This window comes from Astatotilapia calliptera, chromosome 13 (genome assembly GCF_900246225.1).
Source record: "Astatotilapia calliptera chromosome 13, fAstCal1.2, whole genome shotgun sequence".
NCBI classification, from domain to species: domain Eukaryota; kingdom Metazoa; phylum Chordata; class Actinopteri; order Cichliformes; family Cichlidae; genus Astatotilapia; species Astatotilapia calliptera.
The window spans coordinates 21231043-21254519 of record NC_039314.1 but is presented as its reverse complement, the minus strand read 5'-3'; the positions used below and the strand labels follow the sequence as shown (position 1 = coordinate 21254519).

The window sequence follows — 23477 nt, the reverse complement described above, 5'->3', positions numbered from 1 at the left end:
GCGTCGCGTGTCTCTGCGTGAGGGAGATATAGATAGTGAGGTGTGTGCTTTACTATAACCTCATCTTTCACATTCTCTTTTCATTGCAAATGCTTTTATTATATCGGTGGGTGTGTGTCAGGCTGTCTATTTCTGTTAAGGAGTGTGTATGTGCATATACACACAGGTGAGTGTAACTGCAAGTAGTTATTGTGGTGGTATGCATATAAATCCTAAGATTGAAATGGCAAAAAGAAGCTGTATGATGTAGTAGACCAAAGATTTTCTGAAACAGAACACACGACACATGTTGACCCTGAAGGTTGTGTGAGAGGGTCACAGCGTGCTGTGTGTCCCACCATCTGCTCAGACAGAGGATGGCACCTCAGGCTCAACTAGTGCATTGAACTGAAAGACGGAACCCAACCTGACAGTTCATGAGCAGCATCCTACCGCCCGCTGTCACCACCGTACCACACATGAACGGTATGTACTGCTTTTGGAGGAATATATTCTGCCATCCAGTGTGCTGAACATGTGAAGTGAAGGTATCCTGTAGCATAATAACAAGGATCTTCATCTAAACAAAGGCTGTTACCCACCAATTAACCTGACATCCAGTCAAAAATCTTGCACATTTTAACAGTAAAAAAAAAGAGTTTACTTTGTTTTATGTACTAAATGAAGTGCATCTAATTAGTAAAATACAATATTCATACGTTTTTCTCATAAACCAAATATGTAAACCTGTCCAATGAAAGCGCAACCTAATGCAGAGTCTAGGATTATAAGATGTACGTTTCTCCTGTTGTATATATAAACATATTGTTGCTTTTGGCATTTTTGGCATTTTAATCTAGAGCAAAATAATTATAAAGAAAGTAAACTGAAAACAAAGGAGGGGGAAAAAAATCAGTGCTCACATGGACAACATGTGGTGAATGTGGTGTCAGTGACGGATGAAAGAGGGACGAGGAGAAGGAGAGGTGTGAAGGAAGGATTCCATCTCAAGCCACCAATGTCAAAACATGGTGTATTGACTGGCAAGAGATAAAACCCAGCTTTCAAACACACACACACACACGCACACATAGAATGGCACCTAACAGATCGATGGGACGCTGACGCCTGCTATGTGGAGAAGCCCTTAAGGCCCTTGCTAATAAACCCTATGGCTGACAGACTGCAGCACACCTGCAGTGTGTGTGTGTGTGTGCGTGTGTGTGTGTGTGAGTGTTTGTAAATACCTGAGTTGCAGTTGGAATGAATATTTTTGCTGACATGCAAAATGAAATTGTATATATCATGCTGAAATTATCCAGTTATCATAATGTTTTCACAACATTCACATCGTCTTTGTCAAATTCATAAACTTCACAATTCTCCATGTAACATAAACTATGTTAGTTGAGCTACATAAATGCATTTTCAGTTGCAGTGGGTTTATTTTTTTTAAATAAATATGTAAGATTTGGAATTTCTTTTTTTAGGGTGCTGGGCAAACTGCATCAGTCTAGCATGTTTTCGACTGTGGGAGAAACCCTGAACGAGCACAGGAAGGACATGCAAACTTCACATGAAATGCAAAATACCTCTATAGTCTGGTACTGAATAACATTTTGAATGAAATTTATAAATTTTTCTAACTGCTGAGTCCTCCTAAATGACAGTGTGGACATACTGTGGAGATGTTCAGGCAGTTGGGCGCTAAACATAAGCAGAAGCTGTTTTATTAACTCTGAACAGTAGTGCTTAACTTAATTAACATCATCTAAGTAGAGAGTTTGTATGCATATACCTGTAAAGGTACACACAGATATACAAACACAGACAGATGCCCACAAGCAGTAAATGATAGTGTCTGAATAGGTATGGATACTCCGTGCACATGCTGTGTGTGTATTGATCGGTGAGGGTTGGTTTCATTAGGCAAGCCAAGCTATTTCTCTCACAGAAATATCTGTGTGTATCTCACTTACCATGAGCCCACCAAGGCAAGTCATACCTCCTCCTAACTCACACACTGCACCCCTGAGAGACAGATGAAAAAAGAGAGAGACGAGTTGGAGTGAGATTCACTTTGCTGAGCCAAACCAGCAGTTTAGTACTAAAACACACACTTGAGTTCATACTGTACAGTAGATGCACACAGATGTAGATACACACTCGCGCACACACGCATACTATCATACAAACACTAGAACACACACACACGGGAAACACAGCAGGGTAAGAAATATCAATTCAACCATCAACCTGAAAGCTGAATATTGAACACTGAGAAGCACAAGCTCAATCAGCGGGAAATCTGAGGAATACACACACACACATCCACACCAGACACCCAGAGTCCTGTAGCTCGGATGCTCACTCAACCCCTCTTTCCATCCTCTTCCTCCTTTCATCTCCCTTCCCCTCCATCTCAACCACTGTCCTCTTTCATCCCTCCCTGCCTCGCTTGCTGACCTTCACTTCGCTGCTCTGATCAATACCCCTCTCTTCCTTGCCTCCCGCCTCTTGAATGTTAAAACAGGAAATCAAAGGGTGACGTTCCACCTTGAGTGGAAATCAAAAGTGCCTGGGTGCTTTTCAGCCCTGTGCCACAGGGCAGGCCGATGCTCAGCAGACAAGAGCAGGGGAAAGAGCAGCACAGAACAACAGATTTGCACAGAAAGGTCCAAGCATTTACTGCAGGTGTAAGTCTGATTTACATTTGAGTGACTTTCAGAAAGCCCGTGTTTCAGACTGATTTTCTGCCAATTAAATTTATGAACTTGTAAAACTCTGCACTGTTAAAAGGTCAATTAAAATATTACTTAAATCTCAAAGTAGAACAACAGAAATATTCTGGTGTATTAAATGTGTTACCCTTCCCACTTCTACTTTACTTTCCTCCACCTTCCTGGAAGTGATTTGTAATTTCAATTTTCTCCTTAATTTTACTGAAGAGTAGACACATTTTAAAGTCAGATTTCTATTATTTCTCTATTGTAGCTTAACAATCTGTCAGTGCAAAAAAGAAAGTATTGCTTTCCAAAATGTTTCAGAGAAAGAATGATGGTGCTCTTTTTGTTTCATTATCATAAAACAGCTTCCTGTCATAAGTGGGGTATTCATGTAGAAAAATATGGTTGAAAGTAGGGAGTTATATATGCTGCAGAAGATCTTTCTGAATACCTCACTTCTTTACAATAAAATAAAAATGAACGTTTAAGTTGTAAATATTTTACTGATGTCATACTACAGAACTTATAACTGCTGTTAGCTTTTGTGCATTTGGGGAAACAGGTGAGTTGTTTGTCGATGAAGTGAGTAGATCTAAAGAGAGGAAAAACTCACTTGAACATGTGACGTTTCTGCAGACAGTAATGCGCCATCACCTCTTCAGATGGCCACACACCTATATCAGAGAGAGACCAAGACAGAGCATGTTATTTACAACGCCTGACTGGTGTTACATGTTACAAACGTCTATCTTGCATATCTACAGTGATAAAACGCTTTGATATCTTTACCAAAACATTAAAAGAAATGAATATTGATACATAAAACCCAAAAAAAAACAATGAGTGTTCAGTGAAACATAATTGGATGCATTGTTTTTTTTCTCCAGTCTCTGTTCATTTGCTTCTCTTGTGCTTTCCACCTTGCCTGTGATCCAAGGCTTCTCTGTCTGTTTGTCTGTCTCCACGTCTGTCCTATCCTAAATCCTTGCCACACACTCTCTCTCATTGGGCACTGTGTATGCAAGTGTGTGTGCCTGAATGTGCGCGTATGTGTATGTGACAGGGGGTCCAGTGGGTGATAATCACAGCGTGCAGGCCTGTCTGGCTTATCACCTACTGTCAGCCCTTCTTCTTCTGCCGTGCATGTAACGCACACTAAAACGTGCACACTTGCATCCTCTGTACCGTTCCCCCTCTCTCTCAGCATACACATATATACCCGGTGACAAATACACACATCTTGGCAGTAGAAGAAGTAAACATTCATTTGAATAAAACTTCAGCTTTTTGCTTCTGGCTTTGAACAAGAAGGTTCGCCTTGGTGCTGTCTGTGTGTATTTGTGGGCACATGTGAATTTGTGTGTATGAGCGTGTGCTTGTGTGTTTGCGTGCGCAGATTTGTATGAGGGAGTTGTTTAAAATAGAGAATGAGGGGATATAGAATGAGTTTCAGAAAGCAAGCAAGCGAGGGATACAGAGATAGAAAATGAGCGAGGTAACGAGAGAAAACTGGGGAGGGGAGGAACGGAGGAGGAGGAGAGAGAAAAGGTGGTAGTCGATATAATAAGCGGCTTACAGGCGGTCTCTGTTCACCTCATGGGGTAGACATCACTGCTCTCTTGCTCTCCCTCTCTATGGCTACCTCTCTCACCCGCTCTCGCTCTAACTCTCTCTCTTTCCTCTCGCTCCGGTCTGCCAAGATTAGCTCAAGCAAGCAGGATTTAATAATGCCTATTGATAAAATGTCCAAATATTCCTTTCCCCCATTAAAAAAAGGGAAAAAAACACGCTTTCTACATCTCTCACACACACACACACACACACATAAAAATACAATGACAGCCAGAGTAGCTACACTTCTAGAAAGTGTCAAGACATTCAAGGCTGAAATACGGTGACATTTTAAATTTCATCTGTTACTCCCCTTTACTCAGGAGCTGGCCACACAGTATGGAAAACTTTATGCTGTCAGGCAACACGCTGGTCAGTGGCACAAAGGTAGAGCAATGCTGGAGCTCGTCATGCAAGTAACTGTTATGTGACATTTTCTTATTATTAATCTAGTTTTACTCTTAAAAGTTAAAATTGTGTTAGCCATCATTAATTTAGATAACAAATAATTTACTCAAGAAGCTGAGTAGGTTTACTCAAACAGCAGTGGAAGAAAAATGTATGATAAAATTTTCAGTTCAGTTCAATTCTATTTTACTTATATAGCATCAAATCACAACAACAGTCACCTCAAGGGTCTATATAGGGTTTGCAACAATCAGACAACCCCTTGTGAGCGAGAACATGGTGACAGTGGGAAGAAAAAACTCCCTTTTAACAGGAAGAAACCTCCAGAATAACCAGGATCAAGAAGGGGCAATCATCTGTTGTGACCGGTGGGAGGAAGACAAGGCAAAAGACACACTGTGGAAGAGAGTCAGAGATTTATAATAACTAATGCAGAGTGGTGTTGATAAAAGGTGCGTGAAGAGTGCTTTATGGGAAGACCCCAGCAGCCTGGGCCTATTGCAGCATAACTAAGGAAGGATTCAGAGTCAGCTGATCCAGCCCCAATTATTTGCTTTATCAAAAAGCAGTTTTAAGCCTAATCTTAAAAGCAGAGAGATTGTCTATCTCCTGAATCCAAACTGGGAGCCAGTTCCACAGCTCACAGTTTTTCATACGATAAACAATTTTGTACCATATTGTGAGTGTTTTCAGCATGAGGGCATTGTATGTGACATAAACTGCAGCTCCAGGCTGTGCCAATAAAGAAAAGGGTCAGCTAGAGCAACGATGAAGCTCATTGTGGTTTTATCTTTGCAAGGAATTTGGTTAAAATAACACACTGTAAAATATATATACACATTATACTGGATATTGTCTGTCTTCAGAAGCATCGCAGTTCTCCCTTCAACTTTGATCCTTTTCTTTCTGATTGTATGCTCACATTATATTTTATAGCATGAGAACCCAGACCTTAGCCCCGTCAAATAACAGTTTAGCCCCTTCCCTCTATGTCAACAGATGACACTTGACATAAAGGGTCAACCAGAACATCTTGAGCAGATGAACAGTAGAGGGTGGTAATGTAACATTAAAGTGGGTATGTGCTACTAAAAGCAGAAGTAAAAATTAGGCTCTTCACACTTTCATCAGCTGCTGGCTTCTGATCATGTACACAAATCATGACAAATCTTTCCACCGTAAAAGACTATGTGTCACTTTTCTATATAGAAAATAACACCAGTCAACAGAGTATCTAAGAGTTCAGTTCAATCACAATAATGTAAAATCCCCACTTTCATCACTTTTATTGAGCCAGTCCTGTAACTGTTGCCCACACTCCCTCACACAACAAAGTCTATTCATACAAGGTTATGTGCATATGTACTGCAAAAGTGCGCACACATGTTTGTGAGAGTAAGACACCACTGGGTAATACAGCTTTGTAAAGCAATATGTGACTCTGATGGTTAATCCCCAACTCCAATAACATTAATAGCCCAAGGTGATAAGAACTATATGTGCTTGCATGTGTGATAAGTATGTGGCATCTGTTTTTGTGTGTGTGCCTCCTAGGTCGAGGTGCACTGTAGGAAATGAAAGGATCAAGAGCAGAGAACAGATTACTCTTCCTACTCAGGATAATGAAATTATTTCCCACCTTCAATTACTAGATGAAGTAAGAAAGCAGTCCAGGTGTGTGTGTGTGTGTGTGTGTGTGTGTGTGTGTGTGTGTGTGTGTGTGTGTGTGTGTGTGTGTGTGTGTCTAATATATTTATCAGTCCCAGGAACTAAACCTTGTCACTACTATTATCCTGAAAACCATATGTGTGGCTACGGGACTGTGTGTTTGGCACGATCATTGTTAACTCTGTAAGATGTCATGTGGTCACTCAGGTTAATATAAAGCATTTTTCTCATCTAAAAACTCTGTGCATATATGAAATTTGCAGAGGGGAATTTCCAATTTTACTTCTATATATCATTGAAGTGTTCCTGCTGAGTTTCTTTTATTTTTCTTGTTGTTCTCCATACAGTTGCTCATTTTTGTTTGTTAAGCTACTTAACACTGACCTATCAATCGTTCAAGCATAATAAAGACACATAACTCATTGGATGACCCAACACTGTGTCTATACATAACAGACAAAGACAATTCTTAATTCAGTTGGATCTTTAAGCTCTATGTTAATAGTAGTTGGTTTTTATGAGAGGCAAATGGAACAGAAATGTTCCCATTTCTTTAGTTGAATCTATGAAAAATGTTGTTTGGCAGGCATAAATGAGCATTTCTGCACCAATAAGGAGATTGCCAGAGTTATTAGCTAGAATATCTCTGCTATCTCCGCTTGGTGCACAGCATGTCCTTAAAAAAAAAACTAAGGAAATTGAACTAAGGAGGACAAAAGCAGAAGCGACAACCCTGAAAAACTATCTATAGCAGATGAACGATATTTGAAAGTTATGTCTCTGAAATTGGAAAGAATCCAGCAAAGCAAAACTTGAGAAATGTTTCTAAGCCTTCAGTTGATCTATTGTTCACCAGAGTAAGTGAGGCTGTCAATTAGCTTAAGGAATTCTTAACGAATGAAATGAGAACTGGGTTGGAAAACAGTGGGAACATGTTGTGTGGAGTGATGAATCCAAGTATGAAATCTTTGGTTCAAATCGTGTTCCAAATGTATGGCGGATGTTGGGAGAGCGGTACAACCAGTGTCTACAGCCATGTACAAAACACAGTGGAGGCTTTGTCATGGTTTGGGGCTTTCTGGCAATTCAGCCAGTGGTGTTGGGGATCTTGTGAATATTAGTGGAACTATGAATACAGGAAAGTACATTTAGATTTCGATCCATCATGCAACCCCATCTGGAAAGTATCTGATTGACAATAGCTTCATTTTTCAGCATGGCAGCGATCACAAACACTCTGCCGGTACAGTAAAAACATACAATGCAATACTATCAGTCATGATTTAGCCTCCCAGAGCCTAGACCTCAACATTATTGATATCTTGATATAAAACAGAACAAAAGGAAGCCAACATCCAAAGAAGAGCTTTAAATGTCATTCACGAAGCACAGAGGAGTATTCCTGGTGACTTCTTTTTTTTTTTTTTTTTTTTGCCTGTCCCGTTTGGCTCTTTTGCCATCAGAATTGTTGTCTAAAGGCAAAGAAAGATGCCCAACGGATTTACTTTACCAAATTGACCATCCCAGCCTTGCCGTAATGGTCCATTTGATTCACCTTTTATTGTTTATTTTATTTTCACTTACTGAATACGGGACAGACTTGACTGGGGGAAAGAAGGGGAGAAAGAAAGAGGGAAAGAGAAACAGCTGAGAAGAGGGACGGGGGAGAGGGGCAAAAGACAAAAACCAACAGAACGGGCAGAGAAAAAAAAATGCATATCGATCACCTGGGTCACCTGCTGAGAAAGAAAAAAGAAAGCAAGCAGAAGAGAACAAGAGTAATAGAATAAACAACATCACAATGATATATGGGAATATGACAGTAAATACTAAATATTAAACATTATTGTGCAGCACATAAGATCAACAGAACACAGTGTGCTTTGAGGTAGGAGCCAAAAAGGGTGTAGTTTGTGGGTGTGATCACCCGTGTGTACACCTGTGAGCATGGACGCGCTTGTTTTTTGTTTTTTAAAAGGTTCCTTCATGTAATAATCTGCTAGAGGGTGTGGGGGGGCCACAGCCCCGTCCTCCAGGGCGTGAAGCAGGTGTGGAGGAGATCAAAACTCCAGACATCCAGAGGCCCCCAGAACACAAGAGACCAAGGAAGACCAACAGAGGGGCAGCCGCGCCACTGTCCCAGAAAGAGCTGAGGAGAGTCCCAGATGAGGGCTCACCCAGCAGCCGCGGAGCAGAAGCCAGGGGGAGTTGCAGTGACGCGCCCGTGAGCTCCGCCGGCAGCCAGCCGCGCCTGAGTGACCGAGCCCCAGGCCGAGAGGCCGGGGGCACCCCACCTCCGAAGTGGCCCGAGCGAGCCCCAGGCTCCAGGCCCCGATAAGCGGCCGCCAAGGAGTGAGCCGGTGTGTACCTGGACGCCCACCCCCGGACACAAAGAGCCACCAACGCACCGATGTCCGAGGGGGACCGCCACTGGCAGGGGAAGTGGTGGTAGGGGGAGATAGGCCTCCATACCTTGGAGGGCCTGAGATGTCCCCAGAGAGGTGGCGCCTGACACCCAACCTGACATATAGACACAGACATACAGGCACACACAGATACAAACATCCATTCCCACCCTCATGCTCTCATATGCACTTACTCCACACTCAACCAACGTGGAGACAGACATCCTGGTGACTTCTTAAAGAAATCACAAGACATTTTGCCAGCTGTTTTGAAGAATATGGGTTATTATAACAAAAATTGCCTTTCAAGCTCATTAGAACTGCAAGAACTCTATATACTGCATTTCTATATATTTTTGAACATGTTTCAATAGAAACATGTTCAAATTACTGGAACAATTTCCTATTTTCCTAGAAAAATCGAAATGGGGGTTCATGACTTTTGCACAGTCCTGCATCCCAGAACACAGCAGTTTGTTTAAGATTACATTTATAATGTAATTATATAGCCACCAAATGTACACCACCAAAGCCAGAAATACATATTTTCAATGAAGAAAACATAACATGCAAAAATGCGTTGGATAAAAACATTTTTGTAGTTTTTAACTTTTCTTAAAACGTTGGCCAAAGACATGCTTGATTGCAAACATAACCCTATGGACCCTTTATAAAATAAAATATTCACCACGTTAATATTCCATGAGGTGAAGGTCCTGCTGAAATGTTAGTTTCTACAATGCACTGAATCTAATGTATATCAGCACTATCTTCATTTGTTTTCATTCTGGTGACCACTAACTTACCCCAGTTACTACACAACTTACGGCAGCGCTAATCTGGCTTCAGTCAGTAATCACACGCACAGGGATAGAATTATCCATCTATCCTGCTGTTTTCTTGGTGCTGCCTTTCCAGGTGGCAGCAGTCTAGGAAAGGTAACCTGGTAACCCAGGTACCCTTTCCCTGCCTGTGTCCTCTGCATCTTCTTGAGGTATTTTGAGGCCAGGAAACTTAGCTAAAGGGTTATTTCAAGTATCTCAAAGGGGATCCAGGTATTATCATCTAACTAAGCCAAGATAAGCTAACAGTACTTGAGACGAGGCTTTTACTCTGTTCTCAATACCAAGAATTAATTAAACACTGCCGGAACACTTTCATTTGAAAGATAACAAGATCTGCTTAAGTTAGCTGGTGCTGAAAACAATCTAAACTGCTGCTTTTCAGACTGTGTAAACATTCACTCAAGTTCATTCATTCAAGTCAAGCTCTTTGCAGTTAGTTGGGTTTTCAGTCATCTCTTCTTTTAGCATGATAAAGGTCAGTTTAGTTATAAGACAACCAACCTAATCATATACTGGTGTGTGTGCAAGGGGCTGTATATTTGTCTTTGCAACACTGGAGTGTGATGAGATATGAGGGACTGGTAAACAGTTTTCCTTAACAAGCAGAAATTTAGCTTGCTTTCCTTTCACTCAAGGAAATAAAATGTTTGTTTTCACATTTCTTTCATCTGCCACTGCCGGGTTTCCTGCTGAGGACAGAATACTCCTGTATAGGACTATCAAGAGGATAGCATGAGTAAAAGATGAAATAAAGGGAAAACAGGAGGATGCATAAGAAGAAGATGATGAATGGAGTTGAGAGGGATGTGTTGGGAAAATGAGGAGTGTAAAAGAGCAGTGACATGAACTGGGTAGGAAGAAATATGAAGAAGTGATGGATATGGGGTTAGAAAGTCAGGTCATAAAGCATCTGTTGAGTAATGACAGAACGCGACACAAGTAAGGAAAATGAAGAAGTGATGAAGAGGCGGAAAAGTGCAACACAGAGAAAGAGAGGTATGGGAATGAGAAAGGGCATAGGAGGGAGAGAGGTAAGAAAGAGAGGAATGGATGATGAAAAAAATAGACTCTGGGCAGGGGGTGGTGGAGGTGTCAAGATGGGGGTTAAGTGGGCCATGATTTTGCTTTGTGCACGCACACACTACTACATACTGATACACACACCTCTCTGTTACTCTCTTATACACACAAGCAGACACACACACACACAGTGTCTTTCTCTCCCCTCAGGCCTAGTATGTCTTCAGACTCTGTGGCTCTCTGGTGGTGATCTGTCTCCACATTAAGCGAAGCCTTAGATAATTCCTAAGCCTCCTCCATGGCCGATCCAATAAGGGATAAGGCTCTCGGCTGGCCATGATCAACTGACAATCTGTCCTCTCACATGGCCACTTTAGTGAAGGCCAGGATTACCCCAGCCAGCATAGGCAGGGTAAACACAGTTCATAAGACCACATAGCTGTGTGCATGTATGCTCTCTGTTTGTGTGGGTGAAAGAGAGAATCAGAGAGAGGGTGAAAGTAAAATGGTTAAGAAAGCCAGAAACAGACCAACAAAGATTCTTCACAACGATGCAAGCATTTGTGAGTATGGGTGCTTCTGTCTGTGCATGGCATCACCCTGAGGCACAGGTGACCTGCTTCTAGTTCGTTTTATCAGCTGTGGATTAACAAAATCACACACACACACATACATATATATTGTATGTAGTGAGTAGTACCTCATACAAAAATTTAATTACTTTTTAAATAATATGTGTGTGAATGTGTGGATGACTGGATGTGTAAAGCGCTTTGGGGTCCTTTGGGACTAGTAAAGTGCTATACAAATACAGGCCATTTACCATTTACCATATACTATAGTATATTTTATATATATTGCCACCATACATCCACTATTGACAAAAAGACAGCTATTTAAAAAAAGAAAAAGTTATATTCACAGTGTGCAGACTTTCACTCCTCATAAACAGTTTGTTAATCAAGACTTTGATTCATTCTAGCCTCATAATCTCTCTATGCTCTCCTTTTCTTTCTATCTCAACCCCCAAAACCTCCCTCAGCCTGATTCTCATAGAGATCTCTTCCTGTTAAAAGGGAGTTCTTCCTCCCCACCGATACCAAGTGCTCGCTCACAGGGTATCTTATTGACTGGGTTATATCTAACATTGTAAGATCTTAGCCTTGCTTTATAAAGTGCGTCAAAACCACTTTTATTGTGAATTGCTAGTTTATAAATAAAACCGAATGAATTTGATTAAATAGTAGTTTGTGGAGTATTAGGTTTCTTCTGCTTATTGTGTTTTTAGTGATGTGTTTTTTCTTACTAGGAGGTCTAACTGAAGAGAGCAGGTTATGTTGACATTGCAATAGTACAATTCTAGTTATATATGACATATATCCTAGTAATGAAAAGAAAACTGCAATCAGTTTAAAACATTATAAAGACCCTTTAACCTTATGAGTCTTCAATAAATCTTTAAAGTAAGCTGCATATCAACAGGGATAAAGACCAAAAAGAACAAATGTAACTATTTTATTTTCTAGAATTTTACTAAGCAAAAAAAGCACAATGATTTATGCCCTTTAGACCTTCATCCCCTGACAAATTAGATTAGATACTGCTTTATAAAGGCTTGAGCTATTATTAGCAATGTGTTAATATTAATAGCAATTACAAAATGATCATTCTGCCTTGCTGGTATGGTAAATACACATGCTGTGAATAGGCAGTTTAGATAGCCTATTCGCCTTTCACCAGAAGAGCCAGGCGGTGTGTGATAAGCATCGACATTCTAGCCAACAGAGTCCGCCTTGGAGACACTCCTGATCCCTTTTTCCATTGGAAAAGGCTCATTTTAGCATGCACTCACACACACACTGACACACCAGCACATGCACACAAACATGCACTCGCACACACACTTGAAGGACTGTGCAGAGCTTCGATAAGCGTGGCCTCTCTCTCAATCTCTCTCTTTCTCTCTCCCTCTCTCTCTCTGAGTAAACATCGTTTTGGATTAGGCAGAGTATAATGAGAGCAGGGGGCTATCTGCCCACCACGCCTGCATTGTGGCCCCCCGCTCCTCTCTGAGGGGGCCGGTACCAATCTTTACTCTGCTATTTATCCCCCTCCTCTGATAGCTTACTTATCTGCAGCAAAATGCCAGGGCTGACTGCCTGTCTAACTGCTCCAATACTGTAACTGCCTGCACAGTTCTCTGCCCGCCGTGCGTTTGTCTTCAAGTCTGCAAAAGCATTAAGACAAACGCATGTCTACATCTCATTTTATCTCTCCTCTACCTGTCTATCAGTATTTGTGTCAACATGAAAGATTCTTTTCTTGAACCTTGATATCATAGAGCAGAGCCTCAGCGTACAGCAGGGGTTCTCAAAGATTTGATGAGTGAGTGCCAATTTAGAGAGAAGGCCACACAGGAAAAATGTAGACATCAAACACCTTTTTCTTAGTGTCTGTAATGTGTCTGCTCTAAGGATGGGTGTTTATGTTACTCATTATAATAATTTTTGTACCGGTAATATATATTTTTCTAACCCAGTAGACACATAGAGATTAACCAAGTAATTATTATTTTAGATTTACCTCATTATTGTATTGTATTATAGTAAGTATAGCACTTTAGCAATTGCCAGCTTCAATTATAAAGCCCAGGAGACGATGACACATGATGAACAAGTGTACCTATAAGTTGTTGCATAAACTAAGTCTGTGCAACTTTTAAAGTTTAGGTACTCTTGCTTATCTTTATAGCTTTAACTATCACAAAAGCAGTGGGCTTTTTTTTTTTTTTTTTTATTAAGCTCATGCCATTCAAGGAAGCATTCTGCATTCCGCATCCATGCTGAATTTAAACTTTAAAACTTTTTCAAGTCCAACTTTTGCTTTCTTTTCTAGAGGATCGTTCTACTTGGTGAGAAAAGAGCTGGACCAAGAAGCCAAGCTGAGCTGTTGGATGTAGCGTGTTTTCTTTTCGGATTCAATTGTTGAATGAATGTAACAGTGCGCTACAGTTGGAGTGAAAGAAAATGCACCAAGCTTGACAACAACATCGTGAACTGGCTTCCTTCACCACCTATCCCATCATGGCTTGCACTTCTTGTGGACAGTGAATAGAAGAGAATGTGCACTTGATGAAATTACATGTGATGAGCAGGCATTGTGAGCAAAGGAACCAAGAGAAAGTTGGGCTTACAGGAGAGGAGTTGAATGAAGTATATCTATATCTGAAAAAGAAATAGACGGAGAGTGAGAGAGATACAGCAGCAGAGAATTACAGTGAGGGGGGAACAATCAAGTGGATGCAATGTGGCAAGAGACAGGAGGAGACAGAAACAAAGAGGGGGTCTGACATGTGGCTAATAGACATATCAGCACTGAGGTGTTGGGTTTAGCTGGCAGACGAGAGCTTTGCAGAGCTTCATTCATTGATTAGCATACGGAGAGTGGCATAGGGCCATGTGACAACCCTAGATTATGATGTGCGCGGGCACACACACACACACACACACACACACGCACACAAAGTGAAGATTGCCATAGATTGCATCTCTCTTCTTCCTTGGAGAAAGGCAAGGATGTCAAATTACAGGGTGTCACCTGCACCAAGCTATCTACTTTCTTGAATGTTAATGTATAAACAATTAGGACAAGAAAAAAAAGTGGGGAAGAAAGAAAGAACGAAAGACTTGTTCTTTTCAATAAGAAACATGCAGTGATAACCAACTAACCACAATTATACAGTGATATAATTAATATCAGTGTATTTCTTTATTCTACTGTCCTTAAATCACATAAACTTCCCTCTCCCTATCAGATCAGCTCCACCTCCAAATGTCCTGATGGAAGACAAAAACCAACGAAAATCCAACATTTTTTCAGTTTCCGTTTACCTTCTGTGTCTCTCATGTCCTTTTCTAGTCTGTTTTTTTTTCAGTACTTGAGTAGCATGTTATATGAATGTAATTTTAAGATCAATAACACTGAATTTCATTCCCATCTTAGTGCGATAAAGAACACTGCAACACTTCCAGGACAATTGATATTAAGATCTGCAATTTAAATAAGATTATTAAACTTGAGCAGACAGCAACCATCAGCTTCTGTCTGAGCCTGACCAGACTTCATACTGAAGATCTAGTGAAGAGAGCAGAGTCACCAACTACAACACAGGCACCGGTCTTCAGTGAGGCGACGTCCAGACCTGAAGGAGATACATCACAGACACAACCAGGAGAAATCTCGTTGCTTTGTTGTTCCTTTGTTTTGTTTTTTAAATATCTACATGGTTAAACATTCGTGAATACATCCCCCCAGGTTCTAACTAGTTCTGACTTCTACTTCAACATCTGAGGTATCCAAGTAAGAACATTCAACATGCGCCTTTTTAATCTTCCCTCTCAATCCATTCTTCTGACAAGACTTCCCTAAAATGAAATTCAAGTTGAAGGGTATGCATCTGGAGGAAATCCAGATGAATTGCAAATTCATCTCATCCAAGTAAAAGAACAATTTAAAAATAGCAACAGTGCCAGAGGCTCTTTAGAAGTGCACAAGGAGATGCCCCTTAACCTGACAACAAAACCGCGACGTTAAGAATCAACTGTTTGCCGATATAAGAAAACAGTGAAAACTGAGTTTTTATGAATTTATGAATCAAAAGTCCCCAACCAAAAGATATTCTGTTTCCAACGACGCAGAGCAAAGAAATACAGCATACTAATTTTCTGATGATCAACAAATCAATTAGTTAAGTCTTCACAACTGACAACTGAGCTTCATCTGCTGTCAACCATCAAAAGCTCCACAGCCACAACTATTATTTCTACCTTGAAGCTGAGATTGCTTCAGTCAGTGAACACCTTACTGATAATGCTTTTATAACACTTGAAGAAATGCTATTACATTTTTATATTTCACTTTTTCTGTCATGGTTGTCTCACTAAACTCACTAATATTCTCTTCCGCAGACTTTTTTGATATGTGACCTTCTCTTCCAGTTATACATAAAAAAGACAGACAGGAAATTATAACCTGAATTCCTACACCCACTCCACCACAAGTCAGTATGAGATAAGTAGGAATATAGCAGAGTGTGTATAATTTTCGATGAAAACATGTCTGCACTTAAGGATGGGGTTTTTTTCTACTTCTGTGAGCTCATCAGCGTAGGAGAGAGGAGGCCATGGGCTGTACACCAAAAAGACAGCAAAATTCAGAGAGAGGCAACTGACAAGAGGATAAAAAGATATATTCAGGAAGAGTTAGAGAGATGTGGAGTGGGTGAGGGGAAGAAAGGGGGGGGGGGGGGGGGGGAGAGAGAGAGAGAGATATCCAGGGGTCTGCCCAACAACTGCACTGATGCTTTAAACATGAGACCTAGATTTTCTATCTCAGTGAAGAGGTGCCGAAGGAAAAAGAGAGGAGATGGATGAAGACATAATAAAAGGGAGGTTATAAGAACCAAAAGGAAGGGTGAAGGAGGTAAACACGGAGAGGCAGATCTGTTTAGGACTGAATGACAGCGATGCTGGGGGGTAAAATTGTCAAATTGACTGTGGCTTTGTTTTAACTGTGTAAGTAGACTGTGAATGCTCTTACTGTGGCAAACCAGGTATCACATATGCAAGTATTATCCAAACAACACCTGTAGTAACTACAGGCAATACATGCATACACCTCCATGCATGTGAAGCTGCAACTAAAGATTATCCTGGTAATATCTTTTTTAAAATAACATTTTTTTAAAGTTGGATCAAATTTCCACAATCCAAAAACATCTGTTTCACTCACTCACTAAAATTGCACATGTATGGCATCTTCCTTGAAAAGCTACATTAATTGCCCAGTCTTACCACACTTTTTGGTTATATTTGGTTGTTGTACTCACCTGTCAAAAAGATGACAGCTGTGTATCAGTTGATAAAAACTAACACAGGAGCAGTATTTTGTGCTTTAAGTCTGGATGAGGGTAGGAGGTGCTACAGAAAATACAGTAACTGTATGTGTTTTAGCCTCTTTAAAAACTAACTGCCCGCCAAGGTGCTTCCAGTCCAGGACGAGCCAGCACCAAGCTGACCAAACTAAACCGCCCTTATTCAGTGTGATTATCTGTGAGTTTTCTTTTTTCTATTAGACATTAATAACTTAAAAAATTGCAAGTATTTCTACCACTGCTTTAGCACAAAATCCACAGAAATCTTATTGACTTTGATCCCACTTTACTCTCTTCTCTGCTCCCTTCCTGTCTCTTAGTCTCAGTCCAGTCACTGAAAAAATATTAGAAAGATGAAAAGCAAAGCAAAGTAGTGACTGTGAACTGAATGTGCAGATGAGTCAAACGGGTGTGAGCAGCATTGACTGATAGGAGGTGAGATGGAGGTAGAGTGTTAATTTGGGAGGTTCATAAGAGGAAGACGAACCCCTGGGCTCTATGTCACACTCTCTCTCTCTCTCTCTCTCTCTCTCTCTCTCTCAAGAGAAATAAATTGCTGTGCAACAAACTCACCATGAGAGGCAGGCAAGTGTATGCATAGTGTGTGATACAGCGGTGCCTGTGTGTATTTCCAACTGAGTTAGTGTCCGCGTGTGCGAGCACTTTCGTGTGTGTGTGTGTGTGTGTGTGTGTGTGTGATGGGCTGCCTGAAGGCTCCCTGTGTGCAGGCGTTTCATTGGAGAGGCAGATGAACGGGGCAGATATCCTGGGGCGGCCTGGCAGTGGCCAGAGCTTTATCTGAGCTGAAACGATTTTAGCACTCCGTTTTGGAGCACTAACCCAGGAGCAATGTCAGCCCCTCCTGCTCCTTTTTCTTCTCCCTGCCCTCTTCTCCTCCATGCCTTTTTCTCTTTGGCAATTTCTTCTCTTTCCTCCTACTTATTTTTTCTTCTCTCGTTTTCTATCACTGGCTGGATATTGGGTTGTAGATTTTAAGAAAAGATACTTTTTCATTCAGTTAATTTCAGATTAGTTTGTTCTTCGGTACATTTTTGAACAGAGGGAAAGAAAGAGCAATAAAGAAACAGGTCAGAGACTAAAACAAGTCAAGTCAGAAGCCCAAACTACGGGGAACATTAAAAAGTTTTGTCTGTGATCCCCTTCAGTGGTGTGTCATTGTGCATTTCCTGCTACGACACCAATTAAGCTGGCTCTCTGGCTTCAACTCAGACATCAAACAGCAATCTTTAGTGAAATCACACAAACCAAAGAGCAGAACGTCACAATTTTATTGACATTGTGCACATGGATTCATTCCCCCAGATCAGCCAGATTTTAGTGGAGTGTTGCTGTAAGGGGGAAAGTTACTAAACCGAACTGAACTGCAGTGAGCACCATTATGTACTCATTAACAACATGTAATAATTGCAAGAGTTTATTCGGTCACAATAACAAAACTCTTCTTCCCTCTCTGCTCTATTCATCAGATTTATGTCTCTTTGACTTTCTTCTATTACCCAAATAAAATTCAAGTTAAAGGTCACCTGAATTTACACAGTAGAGGAGCACAAGCGGACAAGGCAAGTGGAGAGTATAGGACTTCTAACAGCAACCGGAGCACTGGAAGAGGTGAACGCCTGTACGGGGACAGAATGGCTGCTGACGCTAAATCAGGTAAGGTTTTCACTTTTTGAGAGCAGAGCTGCCAAACTCTTTTGACCACAAAGTGTAGCATTTATATTATTAAATAATCTGCAGCTTAATCAATTAACTGTCCATTATATAAAAACTTTAATGTGTATTAACATATGATCCTCGGAACCTTCCTAAGCGTAAGAATTTTATGAATAAAGACAGAAAAACACAATTTTTGGCATTTTATGTTATTATATGAATATTTACATAGTTGTAAAGGAATAACCTGCATCAAAAAAGAGGCACTTAAAGCAACATTTAAGGATATAAGAAGTTATCATAAGTCTAAGCAGCCTGAGAATTTAAATATAATATTATATCATATCATACATTTAAATATTACACGGGATATTGAATTAGTGTGATTTTAAAGCCATGCTGTAGTCATTGGCTGTGCCTGGGTGTTCATGGCTCGTTTTCTGACACAGACATAGACTTTTTGTTTTGAGCATCCTTAATATTTAAGTTTTGCTCCTTGTTCTTAATGAAATATAGAATTGTTTATATATATTTTGTTTATTTTACCTCTCCCCTGTCCTCTATATGTGCTCAGCCTGTTTGTTGAGTTTGAATTTGGGTATTTTCTCCTTCAGTTTCTTATATGCTTTGTTGTTGATTTTTATAGTTGTCATCTTGAAACTTTTAGGGGGTTTTTCCACAGTATTTTTGTCCCCAGTTGCTTTGTATTTATCTTTAGTCTTACAGAAGGGTTCCTAATTTTTCTCTTAGTGAATATGTGCTTGGTTAAGTTTTCTGTTCTTTGGATAAAAATCATTTTTTTATTCTAAACTCCAAGTTATTGTGAGCTACTCATTTTTTTTGTATTTGAGTTAGTTCTCTCTGTGCTTCCTTTCTGTTCCTCCACCTGTTTAATCGTCTTATTGGTAAATGGTAATGGTAAATGGCCTGCATTTGTATAGCGCTTTTCTAGTCCATAGGACCCCAAAGCGCTTTACACTACATTAAGTCATTCACCCATTCACACACACATTCACACACTGGTGATATTGTTTGTCCTTTGTCTTTCAGCGTTCAGTCTTTCCTTACACGAAGTTAATCTCGTTCCTCTGTTTAGTTGTGCCTTACCTCCTGTTTTATTATGGTAGTTATTGCCCTCTGTGTCTAGTTTAACTTCCCCTGTCTCATTATGTTAATTATCTTCACCCGTTGTTACCCACCTGTTTCCACACCCCTTATTAGCCCTCACTGTGTTCCTGTGTGTGTATATAGCCTTCTCTTTATGTTGTATGAACCTTGTCACATCATATTGTCTACGTAATCTGACTATTTGTTTCAAGCAACATGCATAACTCCCTTTGACAGGATGTCACATCCCTGTCTGTAAAATCAGGTAGTATTCTGAATGCCACCTTAAATTGCTAGTTTTACAGCTTAACATTAAGTTACATTGAATTTTCCCAGTTGGAGGTTGGACATTCACACTTAGCTGTCCGGCCAGGACTAATCCAAGTGCAGCCTCCAGCCACCACTCCAGGCCTCACATATTTACTGCCTTTTGCAAAATGTCCTATATTTTACATGAGGCTCTCAGGCAGAGGTATGCTGGTCTTCTGCAATCAGAGCCATTATCACACTGGGTTGATGGCAAAGGTTCACCAAGCAGCAATAGGGTGGATGGTACCTTTCCTGCCTGCTCCCACTCTCTCTTCTCATCTCCCCCCTCTCCCTCTCTCACTTTCCTAGTTCATTCCCAAACTCACCCCAGCACCACCATCGCTGGTCATCACTCGCTTTCTTTTCTCTCCTGCATTTACCTTGGCTGCCACATGGGGAATTAAGTGGTATTACGAGGAAAGGCTTCTAGCTGAGCTTAACTGCATTACATGAACAGGTAATATACCCTGAGAGTGTGTGAGAGAAAGCAACAGGATGGAGGGTGGAGGTGCAGGGGGGCACTGTGGGAGCGAGAGAAAGAGTAGAAGGGAGAGCAAAGAAAGAAAGGGGGTCTTAAGTGAATTGTCAACTCAAACGCTCTAATCACAGTGAAAGCTCTGGACAAAGAGCACCCACGGACGCCAACGGAGCACACCCTGGGGGCAACGAAAGGCCACTTAGCCCTCTCTGACTCCCCCTATAGCTTTTTCTGTCTGCTTCTCTCTCTTTCTCTCACAGGTCTCTTCAAAATAATACCTTCCACAACACCTGAGGGAGGAAGGGAGGCAGGGGAACAGAGGAAAGTACAGAAAATATAACAGATTTATCACACTTAATGTGTGAAATGTGCAGGCAAACAGGTCGGCAAAGCTCAAATTAGTACCATGTGAAACATAGACATACTTTAACCAGAGCAACTTATTGACAGTTTGCATGGATGAAAACTTCCGTAATGTTTTAATTAACAAAATTCAGTAAACTAAGAATCCTTGAAAATGTCCATATCTATTTATTTCTATTTATCAATGAATACCATACAAACCAGGAAACGGGAAAAAAAAAAGAACTAAATCAAACCAATACTTGCTGTGGCCACCTCTTCCCTTTAAATGTGCAGCAGTTATATACAAGCTGGTTGTTTCGAGTATCTTTGAGAAATTGCTACAGTTTTCTGCGATTATGCGATAAGGGCTTTGAAGGGTCCATACCATCTGTTTCAGGACTTGTTGCTCTTTCCTCTCAAGCTAGTTCTTTACGTTTCCAGATATTTTTCAATTGCCATTACTGCAGGACAATTTCTGAGACCAATCAGATTGCAGCACAAAAACACTCGCTCCTGTGAAGCTAGGAGGAGTTTCTAACTGGGTCCACATGGGCCTCTACTCTGGCCCTTGGCAACTCTGCAGGACCCCCACTCTCCATAAAGCCCATAGGCAGATCACTGGCTCCCCAGGGCTAGGAAGCCATGATGGCTCTATTCAACAGTCCTACTAATGCTATGCTGATTGTCTGAGCACAGCTAGCATGTTGTGTGGCTAAGCACGGGTCATTTCCTCGTTTCTCCAATGTCTCTTTTCAAATGTCCAGGCAGGGAGGGCCTTTACTGGGGCAATGGGGAGCCGCTGATGGTGACTGAATAGTTTCTGAATGCAAGAAGTCAAACTGAAAAATCACAATGGTGTGCACATACACAATCAGTGGAACATTGTTATTATACAGAACACAGAAATAAAAAAGAAGAAGAAGAAAAAATGTCTGTTCAACTCCAAGTAAAACACACCACAAAGTTACTCACACTACCTGCACAATGTGTCCATTGTGCAAAGTGACAAAGAAGCACTTATACAGCCATGCTGAAGCATAATGGACGTGCCCCTTGGTCCACTATTGTACCATGGAAAGCCTCCTCCTTCACACACTTGTGTGTATGTGCATATGAGGGCTCACTCTGAGTGAGATATTCACCTCTGTGATTTAAAGTAGCCAGATGAGCCTATCAGAGAAAAACAAATATTTCCATCATCGTTTCTTTACAGACACTTTATTTTCCTTGGTGTTCTAGGAACAAAACGTGACACATAGTCCAGTTTTTCAACAGATGGGACAGACGGATTGTCCAAACCAACTTTGGAGAAAGGCCAGTGTCACACAATTTCCATTTTTTCTTCTTTTATAAAGAATGGACAGAAAAGGATATGGGAAAGACTACCTGAGCATTACACACCAAAAAGAGAGAACTGAGTAGTTAGGAGGGGCATAAATGTGGTACAACAAGAAGAAAGAAATACTTTAAGACCAAGAACAACTAAAGCTGCGTATATTTGTAAGTTTGTGTGAATTCTCAAAACAACCAAAAAAAAGAAAGCAGGAAATTAAACTGATTTTTATGAGCTGTTGCTTTTATGACAGTCCCCGGAAGAGCTCTCAGTATTTCCTCCTCTGTTAATCTATGCTGTGTAACTCACGACAGTTTACAAGTGTGGCTTTAAACATGAACCGTGAAGAGTTTGGGAATGCTGTTGGGCACAGTGACAATTAAATGTCACAAGAAACAGCCATTCGGGTCATTGGGCATTGTAAACATCTTATGACTGATGAGTTTGCTAATGATTGTGCATTAGGATGGAAATTATAACTGCTTTTTTTTCCTTTTCTTTTGGGTGATGAGGTAGGTTTGACTGATTTGTTCTGCCTGTCTGACATCTGTGACAGAGGCAGGCCAACAATAGCAAACTGTCAGAGTCTTGAGATGAGTGAGCGGGAGGAAAGTGCGCACGCACGCGAACATTCACTCATACAGTCAGGGTTAGTATTTGATTGGGAGGAATAAGCTCCAGTCATCCTTTCTGCCACCCCTCTCTCTCTGTCATGCACACACACAGCAACACACCAGTCACCCCATCATCACCCAAGAAGACCAATTTGCTGCCACAAGTTACCAGCAGGGGCAGGGACAATGTCTGCTGTCAGTCAGTGCAGACAAGCCCTGTCATTGGTTTGGAGGGTTACAGATGTTGTTACAGATGGTGCTGCTTAGCTGATTTTTACTTAAGTAGAGAGCGACCTAAAGTCTGCACATAGACACACACAAATCCATATACACATGCAAACACACACTAAAATTTCTGAACACATATACAAAAACTCTTTTTCCATATACATCCACACAAAGGTACACACACAGAGACAGACACACACAGATACAAAAGAGGCTTTGAATAAAAAAAAAAAAAGCAATATAAGATAGTGAATAAAAATGCATTGGGACTGCCCTGTATCAGACAAAAAAGAGCGACACTGAGATTAAGCGTCATACTGCTGAGAGAGAGAAACAGAGATGTGAATAGTGAAAGGCAAGATATCATCCATCCATTTTAAACAGGGATGTGTGGTGATTGAGTGAGCAACGCTGTGACTGAATCTATGTGTGAGCGTGCATGTGTGCGTGTTTGCATTCTGGCCCTAGGGTCGTAGTGAACACACTGACACAAAATAAACAGCGTGCAATCTCCCGGCCTGTGATTGCTGCTCCGGTGTCAAGATAAGGCTTGGACCGGTGGCAGCCGAGACTGGCCGCCCACTTCACGAAAGGAAACAGCGAAAGAGGAGCAGAAAAAAAGAAAAACATTCTCATCTGACTTTGTGTTTTAGACAAACTGTTAAACTAACTCATTAAAACAATTAAACATACACATACCAAATCAAACAGCCACACAGGCCAGCAGCAGACCAACAAGTCCATTGGTTAACGTGGTTTGTCTATGAACTCTGGCGCTTTCTTCTGTGAAAATCT

General features: G+C 40.9%; 1 protein-coding gene across 7 annotated transcripts in view; it reads right to left on the bottom strand.

Moving 5' to 3' along the window:
• camkmt (calmodulin-lysine N-methyltransferase) overlaps positions 1 to 23477 on the bottom strand; it is a 119137-nt gene that overhangs the window by 30554 nt on the left and 65106 nt on the right. For all 7 annotated transcript variants that reach the window (XM_026189212.1, XM_026189211.1, XM_026189213.1 and 4 more), the window contains 2 exons: positions 3319 to 3379; positions 1959 to 2010 (listed from right to left, as the gene is read on the bottom strand). In XM_026189212.1, the coding sequence (XP_026044997.1) occupies positions 1959 to 2010; positions 3319 to 3379 (113 nt within the window). The remainder of the gene's footprint in view (positions 1 to 1958; positions 2011 to 3318; positions 3380 to 23477) is intronic.